The 25,419-nt window shown below is 45.2% G+C and overlaps 2 protein-coding genes across 13 annotated transcripts in view; one reads left to right on the top strand and one right to left on the bottom strand.

Moving 5' to 3' along the window:
• LOC149305675 (protein MTSS 1-like) overlaps positions 1-17,006 on the top strand; it is a 71,774-nt gene extending 54,768 nt beyond the window's left edge. The window contains exons 4-15 of one of the 12 annotated variants that reach the window (XM_089477236.1): positions 5,077-5,161; positions 7,435-7,526; positions 7,909-7,983; positions 8,273-8,430; positions 8,570-8,677; positions 8,836-8,933; positions 11,111-11,321; positions 11,620-11,739; positions 13,494-13,679; positions 14,958-15,116; positions 15,630-15,792; positions 16,327-17,006. In XM_089477236.1, coding sequence (XP_089333362.1) covers positions 5,077-5,161; positions 7,435-7,526; positions 7,909-7,983; positions 8,273-8,430; positions 8,570-8,677; positions 8,836-8,933; positions 11,111-11,321; positions 11,620-11,739; positions 13,494-13,679; positions 14,958-15,116; positions 15,630-15,792; positions 16,327-17,006 — 2,135 coding nt within the window. Of the gene's footprint in view, positions 1-5,076; positions 5,162-7,434; positions 7,527-7,908; positions 7,984-8,248; positions 8,431-8,569; positions 8,678-8,835; positions 8,934-11,110; positions 11,322-11,619; positions 11,740-13,493; positions 13,680-14,957; positions 15,117-15,629; positions 15,793-16,326 lie in introns of all 12 variants that reach the window. The other 11 variants (XM_089477235.1, XM_089477239.1, XM_089477244.1 and 8 more) reach the window with 11 other exon arrangements.
• Positions 17,007-22,750: 5,744 nt separating this feature from the next.
• LOC149305674 (NADH dehydrogenase [ubiquinone] 1 beta subcomplex subunit 9-like) lies at positions 22,751-25,300 on the bottom strand. Its single transcript, XM_089477457.1, has 4 exons — positions 25,212-25,300; positions 24,361-24,553; positions 24,036-24,149; positions 22,751-22,882 (listed from the first exon to the last, which is right to left on the bottom strand). Exons 1-4 carry the CDS (start codon positions 25,298-25,300, stop codon positions 22,751-22,753), a joined length of 528 nt encoding a protein of 175 aa, XP_089333583.1.
• Positions 25,301-25,419: the final 119 nt, after the last annotated feature.

Here is a 25,419-nt window from a genome sequence, read left to right as displayed (position 1 = left end):
GCTCAGATAACAGAGCGAGAACTCATACAAATGGCTCATATACATTCTCATCTATATTATTATATTCGCCCCAAAGACTCCAGGTGAAGCTAATGACTAATTGTAGCTGGAAACGGCTGATTTTTAATGGAATCTCTTCATAGGCGTACAGAGGCCCTTTATCACTCCCATCACTCCTGTATTCCAATGGCCCTTTATCACTCCCATCACTCCTGTGTTCCAATGGCCCTTTATCACTTCCATCACTCCTGTGTTCCAATGGCCCTTTATCACTCCCATCACTCCTGTGTTCCAATGGCCCTTTATCACTCCCATCACTCCTGTGTTCCAATGGCCCATTATCACTCCTGTGTTCCAGTGGCCCGTTATCACTCCCATCACTCCTGTGTTCCAGTGGCCCGTTATCACTCCCATCACTCCTGTGTTCCAGTGGCCCCTTATCACTCCCATCATTCCTGTGTTCCAATGGCCCGTTATCACTCCCATCACTCCTGTGTTCCAGTGGCCCGTTATCACTTCCATCACTCCTGTGTTCCAATGGTCCCTTATCACTACCATCGCTCCTGTGTTCCAATGGCCCTTTATCACTCCCATCAATCCTTTATCACTCCCATCACTAGAATAGAGAAACATCAGGGGAGGGAAAAGGGGCACAGAGGTGATTTGAGACGTGGACATTGTTGAAATGAATGTAGAGCGAGTGCCGTTTAGAAATGGTAATCTGTAATTATTACTATTTAGCAGATCGTGACCCAACGCCTCTGCCGTTTCTTTCGTTTGCCTCCAGTGTGGCATTTATTTTGGAGCAAGCGGCGCTGCGGTGATGGGGTCTCTGGTAAGGAGGCTGTGATGTGCGTCCGTGCTCCCTCCACGGGATCTCCATAACCTTGCTGAGTGTACAGTAAAGCCCTGGGGGCCGTGTCGCGTCGCGTATCGCCGTTACACGATAATGTGGGTCGACGTGACCTAGCGTGCAGCACATTGCACGAGATGCCGCAGAGGCTCTCGCAGCAAAGAGAGACATAACATTTCTAACGTGATATGCAGCCATCTGACACATAAAGGGTTAAACATGCGTGCCAGTTTTTGGTTTTGTTGCTCTCTCACTCACACTCTCTCATGCTCTCACTCACACTCTCTCTCAATGTCTTCATACCTTCTCCACCAAGGTACTTCCGCACACTGTTCCACTGATACTGGGTTGTTGGTAAGTGGAACCGTCTCCCAGCAGAAGTGGTAGAGGGGTGGTTTTAGGCCGTGCACTCCCCGCTGCAACTCCTGAATTTAACCTCCACAAAAAAGGAGTGTTTCCCGCAGGATCCACGTGGCTGGCAGCTGGGTCGTTGTGTGAAGATTAACCCCTTAAGGACAATGGGCGGTCCCTAAACCCATTGATGCATTTTGAGCCCGTACATGTACGCGGGGGGGGGGGGGCTATTTCTTCTGGGTTTTTCCAAATATTTGTTTTAAATTCCGACCTGAACAGCTGGAATCTCCGAGAAATTACACGGAACAAGAAGAGTGCGGGCGGCTTATACACGCGGGGAAGCCCTGATTCTGATTAACATTGAGGCTGTGGAGTACAACTCCCATAAATCTCAGCCATGTGACAATGGGGATTATACGCCTGTTTAATGTGTGCAGAAATGGCGTTATGGGGCAGAGTTTCCCCCACTGGGTTAAGTCCTGAGACCTGTTTGGCTTAGCCTGGGGTAATTAATTCAGTGGCTCTGTGGAACTCGGGCTCATTCCAAGAATCAGGAGGAGTGACCTCCGCAGCGCTGTGATGGTTATTAATAATGCTGAGCGCCAGAAGCGAGAGAACAGACGGACGGTCCCAGATTGGACCCAAAATCCCCTGATGTCCCTCTTTCCTCCCTTGATGCCCCTCCTTCCTCCCCTGATGCCTCGCTTTCCTTCCCTGATGCCCCTATTTCCTCCCCTGATGCCATTCTTTCCTCCCTTGGTGCCTCGCTTTCCTCCCCTGATGCCCTTCCTTCCTCCCCTGATGCCCCTCTTTCTAGCTCAGAATTCTTGCTGGGTATTGCGGGGTGCTTATACGTCCGCGTTTAGCGCTCTGCCAAGGCAGTGGCCTCGTATCCTGGCCCGCGTGTGACCTCATATCCTGGCCCGCGTGTGACCTCATATCCTGGCCCGCGTGTGACCTCATCTCCTGGCCCGCGTGTGACCTCATCTCCTGGCCCGCGTGTGACCTCATCTCCTGGCCCGCGTGTGACCTCGGCCGCGCTGGCGGGGGTTAAACCTATAATTGTATGATGGCCGGCTGTTTCCTGGACGATTATAGAACGTTCCGGCCGACTGTCATTTACAAAAACAGCAGGCTTTTCTCTGATGCGGCTGCTCTGCTTTTTTTGTAGGAAACCTGTAATTGGCAACATGTGGAACGTATAAAGGAAGACCCGGCGCTCTTATTGTTCGCTATTCGGTTCTATTTTTGCCACGTTACTGTACAAGCTTCTTACTATATTTTATTATCAGGACTAATATTCTACAGAGAGTGGTAGATAAATGGAGCAGCCTCCTGGCAGAAGTGGTAGAGGTTAACACAATAAGGGGATTTAAACATGTATGGGATAGGCGTATGACTCCTGAAGATTAGCCTAAGGACTGATTAAAGTCCTTAGATGTTATCTGCTGTCACATTCTATGTCCTGTGTGAATCCCGTGAACTTTAATATTATTGCCTTTTATTATTATTAATTATTTTATTATTTGAGTTATTATATTTTTCTTTTATTATTATTTTTACTTATATTATTTTCTAATATTTTTATTATAATTTTATATTATTATTATATTTTTCTTTTGTTATTTTTACTTATATTATTTTCTAATATTTTTATTATAATTATTTTATATTATTATTATATTTTTCTTTTATTATTATTGTTTATTTTAATTATTGTATTATTATTATTACTTCTATTGTTTTATTATTTTCTAATACTTTTGTATTTTATATTTTATTATTATTTTATATTATTTTTATTTTATTATTTTATATAATTATTATTATTTCAAATATTCTATTGTTTAGGTGACATCAATTTTAACTCCTTCTGTGCAAGCAGGCTTTTTTTTGCTTGTTTATGCGTAAAAATAGAAATGGCCGCATTAGATAAAGTCCAATGTGTCCGGCTGCCAAACCAGGCTGTCTCTTATAACCTCCGACCGCCGCTGGCCTCCGCAGTCTCTGCTTGGCCCGTAAATGGAGCGGAGATGGCTTTTAAACAGAGCCGGCGTTCTTCTGGATGGCTTCGTCCTACACAGAGAGGCTTTTTACCGCCTGCCTCAGAGACGGCTCGGTGGTCTCGCTCTGTCTGCCAGCGATATTCCATTTAATGAAGGGACTATCAATTAAAATAAAATGCCCCCCCCCCCCTTTCTATCGCTCTGTTAACGCAGCCAATAGAAATGCCCGCGGGACGCCCAAAACCTTCCCGGAATAACTGATTTTGCCTCATTTATAGTTTTTTCGGGGAATCTTTTATTGTAGAGAGGGCCGTTTGCCGTTAAACCCTAAAAGCGTTTGTAGGAAATGCAGATTGCATTAAATTCAGGGCGTGTTGTCACCCCGTGATAATTTGCTCTCCGTCGGTCTCCATTAGGGGCTGGAAATTAAAATATCATGTACTGAGGTACTTGTTTCACTGAAATATTATCTGTACTTTGGAGTCTTTGCAATGTGAAGAAGTTTTGCTTCACTGAGAAGGTGGTAGGTAAGCGAAACAGCCTCCCAGCAGAAGTGGTAGAGGGTAATACAGTGAGGGATATTTAACATGCATGGGATAGACATACGGTTCTAGGACGAGACCAACGACTGGTTAAGGTCTGAGTCTTTATAGCGGCAAAACAGGCTGACTAGACAGATCAGAATGGGTCTTATCTGCTGTTTCTATGCGGTATCCGAGAGGCACGTGTGCTGCTTTGGGGTTAAATATCCTGAAACAAAGCCGATCGAAGACCAACACTGCAGGCTTTTAGAATCTTCTTCAAATAATCGGATGACCCGACTAACGGATGTGCAAATAAAGAGTGAAAAATATACTATAGAGGGCTGGATGAGGGTAATGGGAGTTGCTGCCCTCATATATCCGCAATACTACGCTTTCCTGAAGCAGCAGTTCCAGTTGGCACCGAAGCGGTTAACTGTATGGGGCATTCCTCGGCTCCAGGCAGCTGCAGCCCACCCAAACCTCATAACTGGGGATTGTGACAGTAAATTATATACGATCATACAGAACCTTTCATGATTCCGCCAGACCGCAGCCGGCCGTCGGTATTATTATTACCGACTCGTTTTACTCTCCATCTGTTGGATGCCGGAACCCTGAAGATGCATTTGAAAGACATTGAATGCACTGCCGGCGTCCCGGCATCTGAGTGTTACGCTTGTCTGTGTCCGCTCTATGAGCTCATTAAATAGATGCAGCGCTCCGTGCGGGGTTTGGCAGGTGGTGCAACACTGCCCCCGAGTGGCTGCTTCTTACATTGCAATTAAAATGTGCCATATTGGACTCTAAAAATAAGAGCGCTGCTGGGCAATATGTGGCAAGTGTAACCCAAAAACGTATTATTTGCAAAAACAATATGCAAATTGTTTTAATTATACAGATTTCCGATCAGCACTTTTCCTGCAGCTCATACAATTCTTATGTCCACTTTTAAATGGTCTACACTACCTTCAAAAGTTTGGGGTCACTTAGCTGTTTTCGTGTAAAACAAGGACATTTCTGGCTGTAACATAAATACAAAAGGGTTTTCTAACCATCCTTTTAAACTTAAACTTGGACCAGCGACCACAACGTGCCATTGGAACACAGGAGTGATGGGAGTGATAAAGGGCCTTTGGAACACAGGAGTGATAAAGGGCCATTGGAACACAGGAGTGATGGGAGCGATAAAGGGCCATTGGAACACAGGAGTGATGGGAGTGATAAAGGGCCATTGGAATACAGGAGTGATGGGAGTGATAAAGGGCCTCTGTACATCTATAAAGATATTCCGTATTACTGGGTGTTGTGATATTTAGAAATGTCTTGCTTGTTTCCCCAGGAGCTACTCGTGAGGTTGGGTCCGCGTTGACCAGGATGTGTATGAGACATCGCAGTATTGAGGCCAAACTCAGACAGTTTTCAAGGTAAGTTCACACTCACTTTTATTTCCAATAGAGTCACCCTAAGGAGCGAGAATCCAGTGTCTCCAGATTGACCCGGAGCACAGATTAAGATGCCCAGTAGACCCCAGGATGAAACAATTGTCTTATTTCCGCACCTAAATAAGGGCATTCGTACCCCCTCATTGCTGCCAAAACTACCCCAAGGTGCTCAATAAAGTGTAATACCCCCAAAATTCTAAGCGAGAGATAGAATACGGCAATAAGTGCTTTTTCCTTCCCAGCTCTGTTGGGGTTTAATGATATAGCGTGGGCTCCCTGTTGATTGTCTGGGATGATGTGCCAGGCCACATTCATGGATTCTAGAACATTTAATCACGGTTTGGCTCCGTCTGCCATACTCGATGGGTTTTTACGCTCTCAGTCTTTTTGCAGCTCTTGGAAATTGCCCCGTGTTTTCCAAACAAACACCTACGTAACTGCTGTGTTTTAGGAATTAAACCCAGAATGTCTGTGGAGCTCAATATGCATCATATTCTATCAACAAACACTCCTAAGCATCGCGGCTATTCGAGTTTCTTTCAAAATCATGCTTTTCCCTGGAAAATATGAAAGCGATTGACTTGGATCACACATCTGATGCTGTAATGTACAGCCCGCGGGTCATTGCGTAGCCAACATCACAAGATAAAGGGCCACATCGAGCTTTTTCCGGGACACATATACATTCCATGCGTTGCAGACAAGCACATATAAAGTGCTGCCCCCTGGAGTACGCGGGATGTATAAGCTTACAGAAGGGAGTCAGTCGAGCAGTTATACCTCCCATCCAGCAGGGGCAGCACTCTACACGCGTTGGTCAGCGACGGCTGAAATGTATATGGGTTCCTTAAGAAAAATGTCCGACCTTGTCCCCCCCAAGTGCAGCCCACCTGAAAAATACACAAGCAAAGGCGATGTGGGCCAGGTGTCAAAATATTTATCTAGTTCCATATATTGGGGCAAATATGATTTCCTTAGGAACTGAGGAAGTGCAGTGTCTAAAGAGTTAAATTCCATATTCACTGTAAATTCTACATTTCCCATTGATGACATCGCAGGATCTCGGCCAATCAGGATTCACTTGTGGCAGGAAAGGAATTCTGCATTCCCGGGATATCCAGCTCAGTTTAACTTTCTAAAGCTTTACAAGGTGTTCCATTTATTTGTTTTTTAAGTAAATATACAGCCGTTATATATATACATATATATATATATATATATATATATATATATATATATATATATATATATATACACACTTTTTTCATTCTACCGACTGCTTGTGGAATGTCAAGCTGGTCCGTAACGGGATGGGGCTGTCACACAAAGGGTGTCTGTACAGAAGACAGTCTATGAATCTGCGGTTCTCTCTAATACTGCATTGTCCTCATTATAGGCGACTCTTACAGTTTAGCCATTGTAAAGAAATAAAAATACACATTAGTAGAAGGATAAGTATTTTCTTACGCACTCTCTCTCACACGGTGTCTATCTCTCACACGCTTTCTCTCTCTCACACGCTGTCTCTAATACTCTGACTCTCTCGCCAACCACTTACGTGTCCCTGTCTCCCCTTCTTGTTGTTCTCCTGTCTTCTTTCTTCGTATTCTTCTTCCCGTTATCAGCTCCCGGAGCGCTTCTGCACAAGGAAGGAGCCTCCATGTACACCCTCTTGAACACGTGCATCACGGGGACAGCCTCTCTCCCGTTCCTCCAATCGGTGAAGAGGGTATGTGTAGAGGCTCCACCCTTGTGTGGAAGTACCTGCATAACGGAGCTGATACCAGGGAGAAGCGGACAAAGATAAAGAGACAGGAGAACAAGAAGAGGCAAGAGAGGAAGCGGAGGAGAGACGGGAACACGGAATCGGTCGGCCGAGAAGATAGGAAGACATTGAGAGAGAGAATGATTAGGGAAATCCTCACGTGTGTCAGGGAGGTAGGAGAAACAACCGCATTTCCAGGAGACGTGGGACCTCTGAGAAACCACAGGAGGGTAAAAACGCACCGCTCGCCATTCTGAATAGGCCACACCCTTAATTTAAAGATTTAAATTAAGAGGGAAAAGTGCGGCTTGTGATCTGGGTGATCCGGTGGGAAGTCTTTGCCTGGAATGGAATTCCTTCGTTGAATCGATGCATTCTGTGTTTAGTACCCCCTTGTGGACGTATGCGGTGTTTTTACTCTCCCCCTGGTTGCACCTGCGGAGACATTTAGTAAATAACAGATTCTGATATTAATTTCTTTTTTAATTAGCGCTTTAATCGACTGCCTGATCAACCCACTGCAAGAGCAGATGGAAGAGTGGAAAAAGGTGGCTGCCCAGCTCGATAAGGATCACGCGAAAGGTACATTCCACTCGGATTATTTCCTGCCCAATGCTTCAAACTCCAATAAAATGATTATTTTTTTTATTTTTTATTATTTGGTGTAACAATGAAAGAGCGATTGTGGTGCTAAAAGTGGAGCATGCACACCGTATCATGGCCAAGGGGATGCCCAAACACTGTAGCCGCTGTCTTCCTTTTAAACAGACATTTAATGACAATATAGCATCTTAATGTGAAAGAATATGTTAATGAATGCTAATTAGCGTTGGCCGCACACGTCCGTTATGTATTCATAATTATCTTGTGCCCGAATTCAAATCAAATGACAAACACGATGTCCTTGCTGATAGAGCTGGAGACCCTGTGGGTTCTGTGAATAATTACCGTCTTATTATTTCAGAGTACAAGAAGGCTCGTCAAGAGATCAAAAAGAAGTCCTCGGACACTTTAAAACTTCAGAAGAAAGCCAAGAAAGGTAAAGGCTTTGATATGGGATGTTTGGATCAAACGTCTGTAGAGGACATGCAGTTAGTGGTCAACCTCAAGGGTAGGAGGCCAACCCTGGCCCAGCTTAGATGTTTAAAATGGCCAAGGCCATGACCCTGTGTAGGGCCAACTCAGCTTCATAGGAGGTAGACCCTTCGTAAGGCACACGAGTGAACTTGGTCGGAGAACGTGCTTCGGCTCTCCCCCGATCTCCAATCTTGACCCCACTTATCCCTCGTCCTGAGAAGCTCCAGTGACATCTTTGGGGTTGGTTGCAGGGAGAGGAGACATCCAGCCTCAGTTAGACAGCGCTCTGCAAGATGTCAACGACAAGTACCTACTGCTGGAGGAGACGGAGAAGCAGGCGGTGAGGAAGGCCCTGATCGAGGAGCGCGGCCGCTTCTGCTCCTTCATCTCCATGCTGAGGCCCGTTATTGTGAGTACTGCTTGCCGGAGAAGCAAAGTTTGGGATTTTCTATCTGTTCTGATCCATTTTATTACTAGTAGGATCTTTAACCTTCTCGGTTTTGGGGAGAAGTATTTATTCTATACGTTTACACAACATCCCTTTACAGGAGGAAGAAATCTCAATGTTGGGGGAGATAACCCATCTGCAGACATTATCTGAGGACCTGAAGAATCTCACCATGGATCCCCACAAGCTGCCATCTGCAAGCGAACAGGTGGGTGGACAAACTTACCGATGGAGGGTAAATTCTGACCTCGATAACAACGGGCCTTGTGGGGTTGAACAGGATGACTGATAATCATCAGCGATGAACATGTTCCTTTTGGGAGCGGGAGCCATTGTTGCTAATATGTGACAACGTTTCTACTCCAGGTGATTCATGATTTGAAAGGATCCGACTACACTTGGTCCTACCAGACTCCACCATCCTCTCCAAGTACCACCATGTCTCGCAAATCCAGCGTCTGCAGGTACGTTAGTCACACAGGAGGGCATTTTATCCCAGGACACGCATACATTTCACATGTTACTGACCAGCCCGTGTAACGTGCTGCCTCCTGCAGTATGGGGGATGTATAACTGGATGTATATAAGTCCAACCTGCGGCCCTCTGGCTGCTGCAGGACTACATCTCCCATAATGCTCTTTCAGCTAAGGGGCTGGCTGAGGAGTATGGGAGATGGAATCCTGCAGCAGCTGGAGGCTGGACACCCCTGATAAAAGTGGTTCGCGGGTGCTAACAATCAATGGACAATGCGGTCACCTTTTGGTTTTAATAAATCCATAAAAATTTTATGGAGAGTTCACGATATTTTTCTGCAGGGGAATTTACCCGTAGCATTTAACCCTTAAGATGCAGACTGCGGGCATTCCAAATGTCCCAAAATAAATATAATAAATATAATAAATATCACACCGGGAATCCTTGCAGATCAGTTTGGCTTTTACATTAAGGCAAAATGCGACAAATAATGTGTATTCATGATGGGGCCCCTTTAAGAGCATTAGCAACCTGAAGTTTGGTGCTGTTTCCATGGTAACAGAGTTCCGTACTGAAAAGCAGAGACTAAACTGATTACAGACGGTCGTTATAGTAACCCTTGTGAAGACTTGAAGTAATCGATTCTTGTCTGTTTTCGACAAACTGCTGGCTCCCCAAACCCCCGATGTTTGCCGCTCACCTTCGCGAACTGTTTTTAATGAATAAAACAGTTTATTCCGCATGCTGTTTTTTAAACCTGACCCTTTGAGTGGTTTTGCCGTTCTTATTTCCCCGGCTGGTAGGTATCCCCAGCATTTTGTGACGTGTTTTACCCCTTATGTGTCGGCTCCTCTGACTGCCCCACGTGTCTGAATGAAAATCGTTCCCATGGAAACCACAACAGCATGTTCATTCCTGCGCTAGTGCGTTCTTTATAAAATGTCTGTGTGTGTGTATATATATATATATATATACTGTATATGTATGTTTATGTATGTATGTATGTTTATATATATAACTTATGTCAGAGTGATGGCAAATTTGTCTGTTTTCCCCCTTTTTTATATTCCCTACCATAAGGAATGAAGAATCCGTTATGTTTTGGGTATCTTTTGACACAGGTTTCTATGAGTTTACAGCAATAGATTTAAAACACCAGTGCAAAGGAGCTCGAGATAGAATTAAGATAGAAGTGAGACAATGTAACATTACTGAGAAGTGAGAGGGTAGTAGATAAGTGGAATAAGCTCCCAGCAGAATCGGTAGAGGCTAATACAGCGATGGGATTTAAACATGCATGGAATAGGCATACGGCTCCTACATCTAAGACGAGACCAACGACTGATTAAGGTCCGAGTCTTTACAGCAGGAATAACGGGGAGACGAGACGGGGAGGTCGGGTCTGATCTGCCATCCGATATTTGAGGATTAATCCCAGAAGCTGAGTGTGTAAAGAAAACCCTTTCAGCCAATTTTGGGAAGGAATGGCAGATTTTCTTAACGTCGTTATCAGCAGGAGGGGAAGAACGGGAAGATTTGCCATCGCTCCAGTATAGATCAGATCGTATTTAACCCTTTAAGAAGCAGATTATTTAAAGAGACGCACCCAGAACTACGGAATGCAGTATTCAGAATGCCGTCAGGCCGCCCCCCCCCCCTTAATTCTTATATCAGAATCATCACATCGTTATACCTTTTGCTATATAATCCCAATATACACATTGTACAGCACTATGGAATATGGTGGCGCTATATAAAACAATAAATAATAATATCAGCCTCCGACGAATCCCCTCCCGTAAGTGTGCCGAAACCTAGTATTCATACTGTAGAGTCCGCTGCTAGGGGGCGTCCTCCCTGCTTCCCCAGCAGACCCCAGTCTGATGTATTTTTTCATACCCCCCCCCCCCCCCCCCGGTGATACTCGGCACTCCCTGAGCGGGACCCACCACACGGATGCTGCAGTTTTTTGTGCCTTGTCTCGTTTTATTGTCATTTTTATGTTTTTTGGTTATGCTGCCTGCTTGACGGAGACTTGCGGAGTTTTAATTTGGCGCCTGGTGTCCCTCTCCCCCACTTTTATTCAAACCCTCACCCCCTTCTCCCCTCCTACACTCTGCTGCCCCCCCCGTCTCTTCCTCTCCTCCCCATCTTTGTCTCATGCAGCAGTCTGAACAGCGTTAACAGTAGCGACTCCCGATCGAGTGGCTCCCACTCACACTCACCCACTTCACACTATCGCTATCGCAGCTCCAATCTGCCCCAGCAGCCCCCCATGAGGCTGTCCAGCGTGTCCTCCCACGACTCCGGCTTCATCTCTCAGGATGCCTTCCAGTCCAAGTCACCTTCTCCGATGCCCCCCGAGGCAGTTAATCAGGTAAGGGCATATGTTTTATATTTGTGTGGACGGGGGGGGCACGGGGCTACCTAAGGCATCTAAGTCGCTGTGGACTACGGTACCTGTGATGAGGGGACGTGGGCCATGGCACCTTAAGGGCCACAGGTTGCCTCTACAGCCATGTGGGTTGATCACCGTTGGCCGTAGTAGTTGGGAAGGAATGGGGCAGCGAGTAGAGCTGTCACGTCGCTCGCGTTACGTCTCCATTCGGTTTTTAAAGATTAAAACGTGCGATCTCTTTATTTCTCTCCTCCTCCCGTCCCGGATCGCCCTGCAGAATTCGTCCAGCTCGGCCTCGTCGGAAGCGTCAGAGACCTGCCAGTCCGTGAGCGAGTGCAGCTCTCCTACTTCCGTGAGCTCCGGGTCCACCATGGGAGCGTGGGCCTCCACTGACAAGGTGAATTTACGCCGCACTCACCCCGCACGGGCAGGCCCCGGACGTACAGTTACGGCATGCCGCGCAGATTGCTCGCTGATACGGGGGGGCTGCGGATGTCCTGCTCATACGCCGAATATATTAACCCTTTTCAGTGCAGGGGGCCGTTTGCCTATCTGATACCGCTGGGTTTAGCCGTAAAGCATGGCGCTGGATATGTGACCCGCTATTCCCAGCCGTGCCCAATTCTATGCTATTCCTTATTAATATGTGAATGGAAGTCGTGTTCATACAGATACATGAAAGGTAGATAGAAATAATAAATATCATTTTTTTTCCGATATCGGGGCAGACTTTACCCAAAGCTTATTTAGCCGGATGATTTTTTGGTAAGTAGAGCTTTGGCTCGCGGACAGATTGGTAACTTGGGTATATTGTTTAACATCCCTCATTGCATAGCCTCTACCACTTCTGCTGGGAGGCTGTTCCGCCTGTCTGCTAACCTCTCAGTATAAAATAAAACTCTGTTACGTTACATCGGACACTCTAGTTTTGTTCTAACATTTCTCCGTCTAATGTAGAATTTTCATACACAGCCCTGAAGTTAGAAAGTAGTCTTATCACCATAGTAACCAGCAGAATGCCCCAATCAGCAGGAACATCAGTTGCTATGGTGATGAAACTCAATGAACGGGAATTATTTATCATTATTATTTACTTGAAATGCCTTAAAATTGTATAGTGGTAACCGTGGGATACAGTGCTTAAAAATTTTAATTAAAAAAGATTAAGAATTAGGGGGGCTTCCAGTGGCTGTTTCTACAGCAACAAATCAGAAATCTAAAAAGAGGTCTTCCTGAAATTTTGGTTTATTTTTCAAAGAAAATTCCACTTATTCCGGTTAGTAAATAATGAAATATCATGGAATTCTACGATACCTCTGTGGTCTTTTCTGTCACAATTGTGGTCGATATAGGAAGTAGAAGCACAAAAAAGGCTTTATCTGCTAAACTATAGCAGCAAGAACTGAATGGTGAACGACTGAGAAATAGCTGCACACAACGGTTCAAAAGTTTGGGGTCACTTTCCTTGGTTTTGAAAGAAAAGCAGATTTTGTCCATTGAAGTAACATGAAATGGATCAGAAATCCAGCACAGACGGGGTTAATGTTGGAAATGACTATTGTAGCTGGAAACGATTGATTTTTAATGGAATCTCTTCATAGGCGTACAGAGGCCCTTTATCACTCCTATCACTCCTGTGTTCCAATGGCCCTTTATCACTCCCATCACTCCTGTGTTCCAGTGGCCCTTTATTACTCCCATCACTCCTTTCTCACTCCAATCACTCCTGTGTTCCAATGGCACGTTGTGTTCGCTGATCCAAGTTTAAGGTTAAAAAATCCTTTTGCAATTATGTTACAGCCAGAATTTTCCTTTTTTCCATGAAAACAGCTCAGTGACCCCAAACTTTTGAACAGCAGGGTGTATAGTAAGGGAAAGATGCCCTTACCCTCACCCTCTCTCAATGTTTCTTTTGTAAATCTGCTGTTGCCCCAAAATGCCGAATTGTCATCCCCCTCGTTTTTTATGTTTGACACAACCTCTTCAAAAACATCAACCATACTGCATTTTATCATTTGTTCCCGTTTTTGGACATTTTCATTATTTGTTACAGTTTTTGTTAAATCACTTCTCCCTCGTTGCATTTGCATTGATTTTGTTTTCTCCCTGTTTTTTTTGTTCCCTTTTTTTGTGCACGTTGTCTGCCTCCAGTTGTCTAATGGGTTTTGCCACTATAGTCTGTCCAGTGATCTGCCCTCAACCGCTGGTCCTTTCACCCATTACCCGCATCCCGCCTCCCGTCCCTGGATCAGTTCTAGCTCTACCCTTCCAGAAAGCCATCACTATTACACCATTGGGCCGGGCGTTTTACCGTCATCTAAGGTTCCCACTTGGAAGGTTTGTGTTAAATTGTGTGCAAGCTGTCCTCTCCTGTCTACATCTATCACTTTGTGACTATCCACGCAGGCTGAGTTATGGGATAAGCCCACGGCACGGACATCCGGCTGCTGGTAATCTAGAACCTCCATCAGTTAGTCCCAAGCTGACTAAGGTTGATGGGTGTTGGTCAGACACATAGGCAGCCCGGGGTGGCAAACATCCTCCTGAATGACCGTAACCCCCTCTCCAGTTCAAAAGACTGGATCGGCCCCCACGGACAGAAGGCAGTACCTCTCAACGAACGTGCCTATTCTAGAACTGGAATCATTAGGTGTTACAGTCTGTTTAATGATCATTTCTGAGGTTCTAAGTTCTAGATTCGGTGAGAGCCATTCTGGAGGAGCCGGGGGGGGGGGGGGGCTTTCCCATAATTTACTCTGTAAACTTTTTATTCTTTTCCCTAATCACACCTAAATGACACAAGATCATTTAACCCTTTCACTCCTGTGACTACCATGTAACAAAATCAGCTCCTTGGAAAGGGGAGTTATAATTTCAGAAACATTACCGTCGTCACCTTTGTATTCTCTCGCCCTACGCGAAAGGACTTCTTTAATAACGCCCTCCTTTCAGATTTCCTTAGCGATGGTATAATTGCGTCCTATAGTCACGTGACACAAGGAACGGCCAATAGTGTGAAGTGTTGCGATATCAGCAGAAAGCCATTGACAAGGTTTTCCTAAGCCCCTGGGTTTGACGTTAATTATTAATCGTTAAGAACGTCTGACGTTCTGGAGCACTCCCGATTTTTGGGCTGTTAATTTCAGATTTTATTACCTTCAGGGCTTGCACTTTCCTTACTTTTGCATCTTCCTAACCAGCCTCCTGCTCTGTAACATGTCTAGAACTTGATCCGGAACTTAGTAGAGAGGAGAATGAGTTCTACATGGTTGGGATTTGATACTTTGATGTCTTCTAAATACTTAAACCGTTTAATATCCATAGAAGCCGTTTATGGGCTGCAGACTTCTTCATTCTTCTCTTGGTCCATGCATCAGCTTGTGGATCGGGTGCCACAATGTATGGATCATAGTTTAAGCCGTAAAAGCCCATCTCGAGCACGACATAAGTAACACATTTCTATTAAAGAGATTTGTATTCTCCTGGAATGTAGAAGGCATCTTGTAGAACTCTACAAACATAGCTAGCTACTCATTTCTTTTGTGGGCGAGAACTCCTAGCAGGGGCGGTGAGATGTATTTTCCATACGCATACATCCTATAACCTTTCATTCAGGACTGGGCTAAGCCAGGTCCATATGACCAGCCGTTGGTGAACACCCTTCAGCGGCGTAAACGGGAGGCCGACCCTACTGGAGGAGCCCAAAACGCCGCTCCAGGACAGAACGACGGGGCTCCAGCTTCCAGGAACACAAGTGTGCCGGCAGCATCTATGGTAAAGAGTTGGCGTGTCTGCAAAAAGTCCTCGTTTAACCCTTTCTTTGCAGCTATTAACACGATGTAGGGCCACAGTACAATGTGCTTATATGTATAGATGTAGGCGTTGCAAATGTTATGTCTGCTGTGGAACCTTTTCGGCTACTAACATTCTTTTGGGGGCTGCCTGTAACAACGCCGGGTTCTTGGGGGGTTCTGAGGCAACAAGGGGAGTTTGTCTGCATAACATACATATACTGTCTCTAAACTATGTGTGTGCAGATGCTACCTTTTCTCACGTTTCTCGTGCTGACGCGACACAGTTTACCTCTGCCAGGGCTGTTTGACCTCTGCCAGGACAGTTTGTTTGACCTCTGCCAGGACTGTTTGAGAAATCTCACCAGCCTCTATAAAACTATATGAGACTGATCCTTCTGTAGGATGAACCATGCCGGTCACAGCATATCATGTCCTCGGTGCAGCCCTGTGCTCTGTGTTTTAATGAGAACGCGTATTTGTGTGCTTGTTGCAGCAGGGAGAAGAAGCAGAGACCTGCGATGATCTGGCTTTAGCTCTCAGCCGGGGCCTTCAGCTGGACACGCAGAGAAGCAGCAGGGACTCGCTGCAATGCTCCAGCGGCTACAGCACCCAGACTACAACCCCATGCTGCTCCGAGGACACCATCCCATCACAAGGTACTAGACCCGTCTCATGGTTCTAGAGTGATAGTGATACCTGGAAACATATTGCTTGATACAATAAAAAGACCCACCAACAAAGCCCTGGATTTATCAAAATTGTAGCACAGGGGTAGAGACAAAATAACGTCTAGCGTATTTTTGTGGCTTGGCGCTTATCACGGTATTGAATTGAGGGACGCCACGTACTGAACGCAAGCCGTTCCAATGTCGGAGTGAACATGAATGTTTTTTTTAACATTCCATATGTACCAATTCTATACTCTTTTCAAACAGTAGTGGACTAACAAAATTATTCTAAAATCTGAACGTAGAAAACATTTGTTCAGTCACCTGGATTCGAGAAGGGTTTAATGACCCAACAATTTAAGTTAAACCCTTTCCCTACATCCTGGTCGTTTGAGACCTTTTAGAATGCAGTTCTCTCTCATCTTTCAATAAATACAAGTGTAGAATTTCTGGGTTTTGGTGTTTTTTGTTTTTTTTAATTTCCCATCCATTGTTTAATACGAGTGACTTTTGTTTATTTAGTTTCAGATTATGATTACTTCTCAGTAAGCGGTGACCAAGAGGGAGATCAGCAGGATTTCGATAAGTCTTCTACCATCCCGAGAAACAGTGACATCAGCCAGTCATACAGAAGGATGTTTCAAGCTAAACGCCCGGCCTCCACTGCTGGGTTACCGGCCACCTTTGGACCTGTGATGGTTACTCCCGGCGTGGCCACCATCCGAAGGACCCCATCCACCAAACCATCAGTGAGACGTGGCACCATTGGAGGAGGTCCCATTCCAATAAAGACGCCGGTAATTCCGGTTAAAACGCCAACAGTGCCCGATATGCCAAGTGGGCTGACCAGCAGCGCAAGCGAAGATTATGGCGAACAAAGTCCTGATTCCCCTTCTGCCACAGAAGTCGGAGCGGTTAACAGCAACATGCCGTCCTCTCTGTGGAGTGGCCAGGCTTCTGTCAATCCTCCAGTCCCTGGGCTTCACGGTATGGTTGCCGAAGGAAGGCCTGAGAATGAAGATGAGGAAGATGAGCGGGATCACACGTTCATCGTTGAGCCCACAGTCCAAGCTGAGCCTGAAGTGGCCGAGCCTGCAGGTGATACTTCTGTTGAAGGTGAGGACATGCTGAATGCAATCCGACGTGGAGTCAAGCTGAAGAAGACAACCACAAACGATCGCTCGGCTCCTCGACTCACTTAGAAGGGGCGAGAATTCCACCGGTGACTGAGGAGCAAGAACTCTACCCTGATACTTAATTGTCTTTTTATCCATTCCAGTCTGTGATCAGAGGATGTTGCAGGAACATATACAGGGTTGACAAAAGTACTTTAAAAATAAAAAAAAAGAAGAAAACAAATATTCCATAAGTGTGGAAAAGCAAGGTTAATATATGTCGGTGTACCAATTCTGTAAATAGATTTTATTTCTGCACATAATCCCCTTTTTAAGTATTTTTTTTTTTTTTATTTTTTTTTTTCGTTTTCTTTTGGAATTTATTCCCATCGGGTGCCAAAATTCACAATTAAATTTTATATAAGTCTTTGTAAATTTTAAAAGCGTGGAGAAAGAAACAAAAAAAGGCCAGAGAAGAGCGAAAGCCTTCATGGGAAAGGAGCGGGTGCGATCTCAGTATCTTCGCTCGCGTAGAGCACATATATCCGCAGGAACCGACTATCTGTTCTCTTTTACAAAAACTGCTATCTCTCTTTTTTTTTTTTTGTTATCGAAGCAGACGTTATAAATTATTCACGATTGAGAGCAATATTATAAACTTTTGGATCCGTAGAGCATGTGACAAGGGGTTGTGGGGGTGGAGAATGCCATCATAACACATATTGTTATACTGACACTTGTAATTTAGAGATCATTTGATAGTAGCACCATATTAAATCCGCCACAATAAGCCATACTGGATTGCAGTGTTCCCATCATCGTGTTTTTGATCTTTTTTTTTCTCTCCGAATATAGTTTCGTAATATCGGATTATTAAAGTTTGTGTTAATGGTTTTTCCCCTCCCGCATGTCACCTGTCGTGTTAATTCTTAGTGCAATAGGATTTAGGTCCTGCGTTAAAAGCTGATAGCCGGGCCGCCGTCTGCATTATATAAGGTCTGTATTTTTGTATCTCTGCAAAAGTTCACTCTTTATAACCTCGTGTGCTCACATTACTTCACCAAGTACTAATAAAGTAAAGAAATAGTTATAAGACGATCATTAGAATAATAAAAAAAAAAAAAAAAAAAGGCTATAGCAATTATAAAGAAAAATAAAAAAACGGTAGCAGGGAGCTCATGTGTCTAAGAAATTCTTATTCGCGCCCAGCTGGCTGGGTACCTTTATAAAGCCCAAACTTTGTGTTAAATATATATATATATATATATATATATATATATATATATATATATATATTAAAAAATAAAATCAGTGTTCATTATTGTGGGAAGTGGGTGATTTACAATTAAATGTACATATTTAATTTACCCCCTAAAGCGGCAATCTCTTTTTCCTTTTGTAATTTCAAAGAAGCATGACTTAAAATTGGCATAGGACTTAGAATATATATAGATTTATATATATATATATATATATATATATATATAAGAATATGGGGTTTATGTATTAGTCTGGTTGCTAAGATGATTCTACCACTGAATCAATATTGTTCTGAAGACATTATCCTGTAAGGTTTAGACTCTAATACTTGTATTTTTTTTTTTTACATTTTCTATGTATTTTTGGATGTTTATTGATGGAAAATAATAGTATTATAGATTGTTTTTCCCCTTTTGTAAAAATGTAATTGTTAACAAGGAGTTCATAGAAGTAATTCTTGGGGTGCAGTCCACTTTTCCGAGGTCACAAGAAATAAGCAGAATAGATGTGGGTTCCAGTACGAGGGTCCGGTACGTTTGACTATGAGCTGTAGGCTCTGCCGCTGTTAGTTTGGCGGCCCGTTGACAAGCTAGTGCCGGACAGATACCAGGAGGGGTCCTGAATCCTGAATCATGCTGCTAGAGGAGATAGCATTGTGGGGGTGCACCTGCAGTTGACCCACCTTGACTCTCCCGTCTGCCAATAGCATGTTCTGCCCCAAGGCCGGCCCGACAATGGAGCCCCAAGCCCCCCTTTTTTTTTTTTTTTTTTTCTTTTTTTTTTAAAGCGAAAGAGAGAGAAAGGGGCGCCGAGTGGTTTTCGCTTACCAAGCTGTCAGTACCCGCTCGGCGCCCCTCTCTCTCCTCTGCGGCGAGTCTCCCTGTTCGGTCTCGGTGCCAGCAGATTACCTCATTTCCGGCGCTCAGCATTACAAGCCAGCACCGAGACCGAACAGGGAGACTCGCCGCAGGACTGCTGAAAGGTAGAGGATAATGGGGGGGGGCAGGGACGGAGGGAGAGGAAGGGTAGATAATGGGGGGGGGCATTTAAAAATTCGCACCAGGCGGTATTTTGCCTTGGGCCGGCCCTGTTCTGCCCCATCTATTGTGGCAGAAGGGGAGCGCAGTCAATAGAAAATAAGAGATATTACCCCTTACCCAGGACACTGCCGAAAATCACTACTGAGTTTGTTGGTGCCTATAAACTCTGGAAAAATATTGGTCTTTGGAGGCAAGAATTTGCAGGTCGGCCACTCCAATTTCTATCCACGGTCAATGATCCACAATCATTTTAACCTCACTTCAAATAATAGGTTATTTCAATTATTTTACGAAAAACAGATTGTATTTTACCAAAAAATATTGTATTTTTCCCCCAGTTTCTCCCAGTGTTCTTCCAAGACGTTAGGCGATAAAGTTGTGTGAATAGTGAAGCGTCGCTCCTTCATTTTGTTAGGTGTGACATTTCCATGGAAACGCGTTTTCCATCGATCCTCCGTTATCCCCACAGGTTTCCTCGCCGGGTGACATTGCTGTCAGGGCACACTTCACATATATATATATTTATGCCAAAAATAAAACACACAGGTGCTAGCTTCGCCGGGGGGACTCTGCACATTTCGTGTTGGCTGTTGTTGATAACGTAACGTACCGTGTGAAGTTACTGTGTTTCTATATAAAGGTGTAGACGGCTATGGTTCTGTTAGGTATGACTATAGATTAGGGGCATGATTTAAACAATATTACACCCAATTAAAACTACTTATAGCTCGGCGCCAGACCAACCGCGCAGGACAAGGAAGGACGGGTTCTCCGTAGGGCTCATCAGACACGTACCGACCGTTCTCCACTGTTTAGATGGCTTATGTCAACGGTTGAGGTGGCTCAATGTTCTACCCATACCCAACCCTACCTTTTATGACTTCTCTAGCGTTATTTATTCTATGGGTTCCCTTTAGTATACGAGCCTAGGGGCCCCTGAGACGATACACCCTGCCCCCGTTACAGGTTAAACACTGGCTGGTTCTACCATAATTTTTTGCTTCCGTTTGCAGGTAATGCTGTCCGTACAGAATGCATAAATACTCAATATAACCTTTTTTTGCCGTGGATACTGGCCAGTGGCTAAATTATTATTATTATTTTATTTATATAGCGCCAACAATTTTTCGCAGCGCTTATAGGATGCAGGATAAGTTTTGGCCTCTTTGCCCAAAGGGGGTTATAATTCCTGGGGATCGATCGGGTCGCAGGTCCCGCATTTTCACTGTTATTTAACCCCTGGTAACAACAATGGGTCGTCCTTAAACCCATTAAAACCAACGCATTGTCATGAAGGGGTTAATATATAAACCCACTGACTTTAACGGTAGAGAAACGCCCCCGTTTAATTACTTTGTGTTATTTTTGCGTGTTGTAAAGCGGTGTCCCGGATGCCTTCTAATGTTTCTCCCGGTAAGTTGTGTTTAGTTGCTAGTTTGTAACGAGAGTTGACCTCTCCCTGTGAGGCTTGTTTTAAATCGTTTTAAGAACTTTTTTTGCTGTGTTTGTATCTCCCTCTACGCTGTAGTCATGATTGCTTCAGCCTACATAAAAAAAAATAAAGAAATAAAGAAATACTGGAGAAAGGCATTGGTTTGGCTTTTTTTGTGCTTTTTTAGATGGTGCTGGAAGGGGTTACAATAGCGTGCGGTTGAGATTTTCATAACTGCGATACTCATCACTATTACCGAGTCAGTCGAAGCAGTTATCGTGTCTCGGGAGAGCCGTGGTTTCAACACCTTCGCTTCCCTATTCATTGTGAACACCGCCTACCGAGAGCCAGCCCCGTATAATGTATGATTCAAAGCGTAAGGAGACTCTGAAGGGCTCAGAGTTAATGATCCATTAGACAGGGTCAGGTGCGCTCACTGGGGTCGGCTCTTTGTACTCAACTCAAGGAGCTGAAAAAGGACATCTCGCCTGCGAACTCCTTTTAGCAAATACACCCTGCTGAGTAAAGCGGGCTGCTTACAGCGCAGAGACGTCAAGAAATAAAGGCCGATTAGCGGTCTTTTGGGTCTTACGAACACACAGGATGAGTCGGCCCCCGGCTATATATATATATAAAACAAATGACAAAAGTTCTTATACAAACAGAATTTGCCGGCTGATGTAGTCGCCTGTTATAACCTGCTGCAAAGACTCAGACTTTAATCAGTTGTTGGTCATATATCTATCCCATGCATGTTTAAATCCCCTCACTGTATTACCCTCTACCACTTCTGTTGGGAGACTGTTCTGCTTATAAACTACCGCCTCTCAGTAAAGCCTCCTTAACATGACTAACATCTAAGCCTCTAACATCTCTCCTTGTCTGCAATAAACTTGTCCTATACTGTTACGTCTCCTAAGTACGGTATTTATCCCCGCTCTCCCCCGGGCCGTACATATTGAGATCCTTTAGTTTTTCCTAATTATGTTTCTCCTGTAAACCACTCACCATTTCAGCCGCCCGCCTCTGCACTCTCTCCAGTGAATTAATATCCTTCTGCAGCTGGGGTCTCCAGCACTGTACCCACTACTCTAGCTGAGGCATGACCTGTAAGGGGGCAGAAGCTCCTCCCTTTTCCTGCTCCTAGGAGATTCCTGACCGGGTCTCTAACAACCATGGTGGGTTTCACAGGGATCCCGCTTTATCCACAGAATAGAAGAGCCCCCGATCGGTTAAATCACCCCCGGAACCCGACAGCCGCTTTGTGCTTCCCGTTGTCATTCTAACGGCTCCCAGGCTGCAGATTCGCTGAAGTCAGCGCGCGTCTCAGCCAGTCAGGTGCAGCAGGTGCTGCCGGAGTGATCCTCTGTCCCGGTTTTTAAGGATTGCTGTTTTGACAAGATTTGGCTCCGCTGATCGAAGTAAAAATCCCATCGTTGATGACAGGAGAATCCGCCAGCGATCAGATCGCGGCCGTTACCGGGTGACAGATCACGTTCTCACCTCCGACACCCCGTAACCCCCACAGCTGCCTTCTCAGAACATGGGGTGCAGTAAAAAAAGTGATTTTTATTTTTAATGTTTCCTGACACTTTAGAGTGACTGAGACTATGGCCCCAGACAAGAGAAATGCCCCCCCCAGTCTCACATTCTATATACAGGATATAGTATATTTTCGAGGGCAGACGAAACGTACAAGATCTCGAGCTTCATGGGAATGAAAGACTTTATTTCCCTCTTTTTGAGATGACTCCAGGAATTTTTTTTATCGCACAAAGAAGTTGGTCCAAGTACAGCTTCCATTTCGGCAGAAAGCTAAAGCATGCAGAACTGAAACTGTGCAGACCCATTAAAGTGAGGCGATGAAGCTAAAGCTACCCCAGCGCCAGAATATCTGCTACATACACACGCTGCAGCCGCCTTCACTCTGCACGTCTGACGGGGTCCGGTTTGTGGCCTTTAAAATAGCGAACGAGGTCACCGCTAACTAAATAACACAACAAGAAAACAGATTTGTTACGGAAATTTAATAGAATTATACTTTATTCACCAGACACGTGTGCATGCAACGAGGTCTGATCTGCAGGTCTGATGTGGATCTATGTCGGGCGCTCGCGTGGCCTCGTCACGTATTGCCACCACAGAGGGGGCAGGTCGCCCGGCTTACGAGCCGGCGGCAGGGCTTCATCTTTAGGACCCCGAGCCGGGGTTTCACTCAGCAGCTGTTTCACCTGAACGACAAGAAATCGCGTCAGCCGCACACACACTTTATTAAAGCAGCGAGAAACATACCGGCGAGACCAGAAACCCAGCGCTGGCAGCAGGACGCTCAATTCACATCATGGTAAATACCAACAAATACTATTGTGTGCTATCATTAAGCACTCGTAATTTACACGTTCCCTTAGATTTAAACAGTCTCCCCAAGCCGTGTCAGTCAGAAGGTCCGTCTAGGTGATTAAGACGAGGTCATTCTATTACTTGCCGTAAGTCAGGGTGTAGATGGGGCCAAAACACATATAGAAAGCAATATGGTATTCTGATGCTAATGATAAAAAGTGACTGTAGATTAGCAACAGAGCCTACAACACTCCACAGATCCGATTCCCAGAAAGAGTTAATTAACATGAGTTATCTAGAAGATAAGGAGTGCAGAATCTGGTGGCTGGAGTGTATTCACGCGGCAGCACGTGGGTTAAGTCACGCTCTGTGTGTGTGTGTGTGATATATATATATATATATATATATATATATAGTGTGACAGAAAGCAGGGGATGATAATGGAGGGAGTGTATATATCCCCTTATATTTTGCAGGGTGGTTACCCTCAATAGTTTTACCAGCCCCAGGGAGATGTCTTGTTAAATAATGGAGTTGTTGGATGTCCGTTATTTGTGTATTTTGGGTCCCTGGGGTGGAGCATTTGGGGAGTAGGGCGGGCCAGTGCTCCACTCCACAGTTTATGAGCAGCCGAAGACCAGCAGGTGGGAATCCAGTCCGGAGATTCACGGATACTCTCCTAGTTCCACTAATGAATGGGAGAGGCAGTTAAGAAGCCTCCTGATCTGAGAGCGAGAGAGAGCTGCAATTATTGCATACAATCTGTTATTTTGTTTGTTGGGAACGGATAACCCGTCCAACCGCAGTTAGGTTGGAGTACCGTGTATTAGTTAGTGCTCACGAGAGCAAGGCTTTTGTTTTGATTTGTTTATTTTTCCTGTTATGCCTGTGGTGATAAATAAAAACTATATCATATACATACCTATATATACACACGTGTATATATATATATATATTATATATATATATATATACACACACACACACACACACACACTACTAAGATGAATGTATCGCGACGGACGGATTCCAGCAGACACTGACCTCTCGCTCCCAGCTCTCCTCTCGAAGCTTCTTCCACTGCTCTCTCTTGGAGAAGTAGTCCGGATACACGGCCTTCTCAGACGGATGCCAGTGATCCAGAGACCACTCCGGGACCTACAGAGCCACGAGACGGGAAAATAAACGGCATGTAAACACAATTCCTGGGCTGATTGTTGCCCTCGGGGACTGGAGTTTTTTTTACCTCTCGTATTCCTATCATCACAAATATCTATAGGAAGGGCCAGAGTCTGAAGCAGGTGCCAGCAGAACAGAACATGAGACAGAACAATGCATAGAAACGGCAGCCGACGGGCCGGCGGCTAACCTTGTAGCAGTCGTATCTCTCGTAGGACGTTCCTCCGGGGGAGTCGGGGAAGATGTAGGGCTGGGTGTGCTGAAGGGTCCAGAACTCCTCCTCGCCGGCCTTCAGCAGCTTGGTGGCTTTGGCCATGTCTCGCTCCTCCTTACTGTCATCAAAGCGCGCTCTCAGGAGACAGGCGTGAAAGCGGTACTTCTCCCTGCGCAGACAACGGTATCTTATACATTATATATATATATTATATATATGCACCATAAACACAGGAACACACCCTAAAAACATACACATTCAGATTCCGGGGCACTGCTGAAACAACCAAAACGTACAAGACACAGCGAGAGCTCAGTGCACACTCAGCCCCCCAGAGATATTAATATAGCTTTTTTGCTGCTTCTATACAGATTATTGTGACGTCCCATTGCACAGTGCTACGGAATATGATGGTGCTATATTAAACAATAATAATAATAATAATGACAGGGCTGTAGAACCCTGTGATAGCCTCACATCCAGCAAACATTCTAAGCTACTAGGAAAGAGGGACTGCCACTGCTGAAGAGAGACACCTGGGAGGTATGTTATTTACCTGTGTTTGCTACATCACAATGCGTATACTGCTATATGTCAGGCGGACAGTATAGACGGCGTGCAGTCCGGACCGCGGCGCCCCACGGCAGTCACATATCACCCCACGCACCGGTATTATGCCTCCCACTTGCCCGTCAGATGCCCGTCCTCAGCCAGCCGGCCTGTCATTGAGTGTCCTTTCCGCCGGGGGCACGCACCAGACGCTCAGTGCCGGGGAGTCGCGGGTCCCTGAGGGCCCCAGGCTACGGCTGGTCGGTTCCGGTACCTACCTGAAGACACACCACGACTCCAGGTGCCGCAGGGACTTCTTGTAAAGCCGCAGCACCTTCTGCTGGTGGGTGAGATAGGCGGCCGCCATCTTGCCTCCCCTCCGTCACTACAACAGCCGCGGGAGCGCGCACGCACACAGGCGATGTGACGTCAGAGTCTGTTACATTTAAAGAACAAATTCAGTTACTAACGAAATATCATCACATG

The sequence above is a fragment of the Sceloporus occidentalis genome, unplaced genomic scaffold (assembly GCF_023333645.1).
Source record: "Sceloporus occidentalis isolate IW3139 unplaced genomic scaffold, rSceOcc1.0.p SCAF_11, whole genome shotgun sequence".
NCBI classification, from domain to species: domain Eukaryota; kingdom Metazoa; phylum Chordata; class Lepidosauria; order Squamata; family Phrynosomatidae; genus Sceloporus; species Sceloporus occidentalis.
The sequence above is the reverse complement of the archived record's forward strand: the minus strand, read 5'-3'. Positions and strand labels throughout refer to the sequence as shown.

What these genes read in the sequence shown, in the direction of transcription:
- LOC149305674 (XM_089477457.1), bottom strand. Translation starts at nt 25,300, where the DNA reads ATGGCGGCCGCCTATCTCACCCACCAGCAGAAGGTGCTGCGGCTTTAC. An exon ending in AGAGATACGACTGCTACAAG is followed by an intron (nt 24,150 to 24,360) that starts GTTAGCCGCCGG and finishes GTGGCTCTGTAG; the next exon opens with GTCCCGGAGTGGTCTCTGGA. An exon ending in AGGAGAGCTGGGAGCGAGAG is followed by an intron (nt 22,883 to 24,035) that starts GTCAGTGTCTGC and finishes CTTGTCGTTCAG; the next exon opens with GTGAAACAGCTGCTGAGTGA.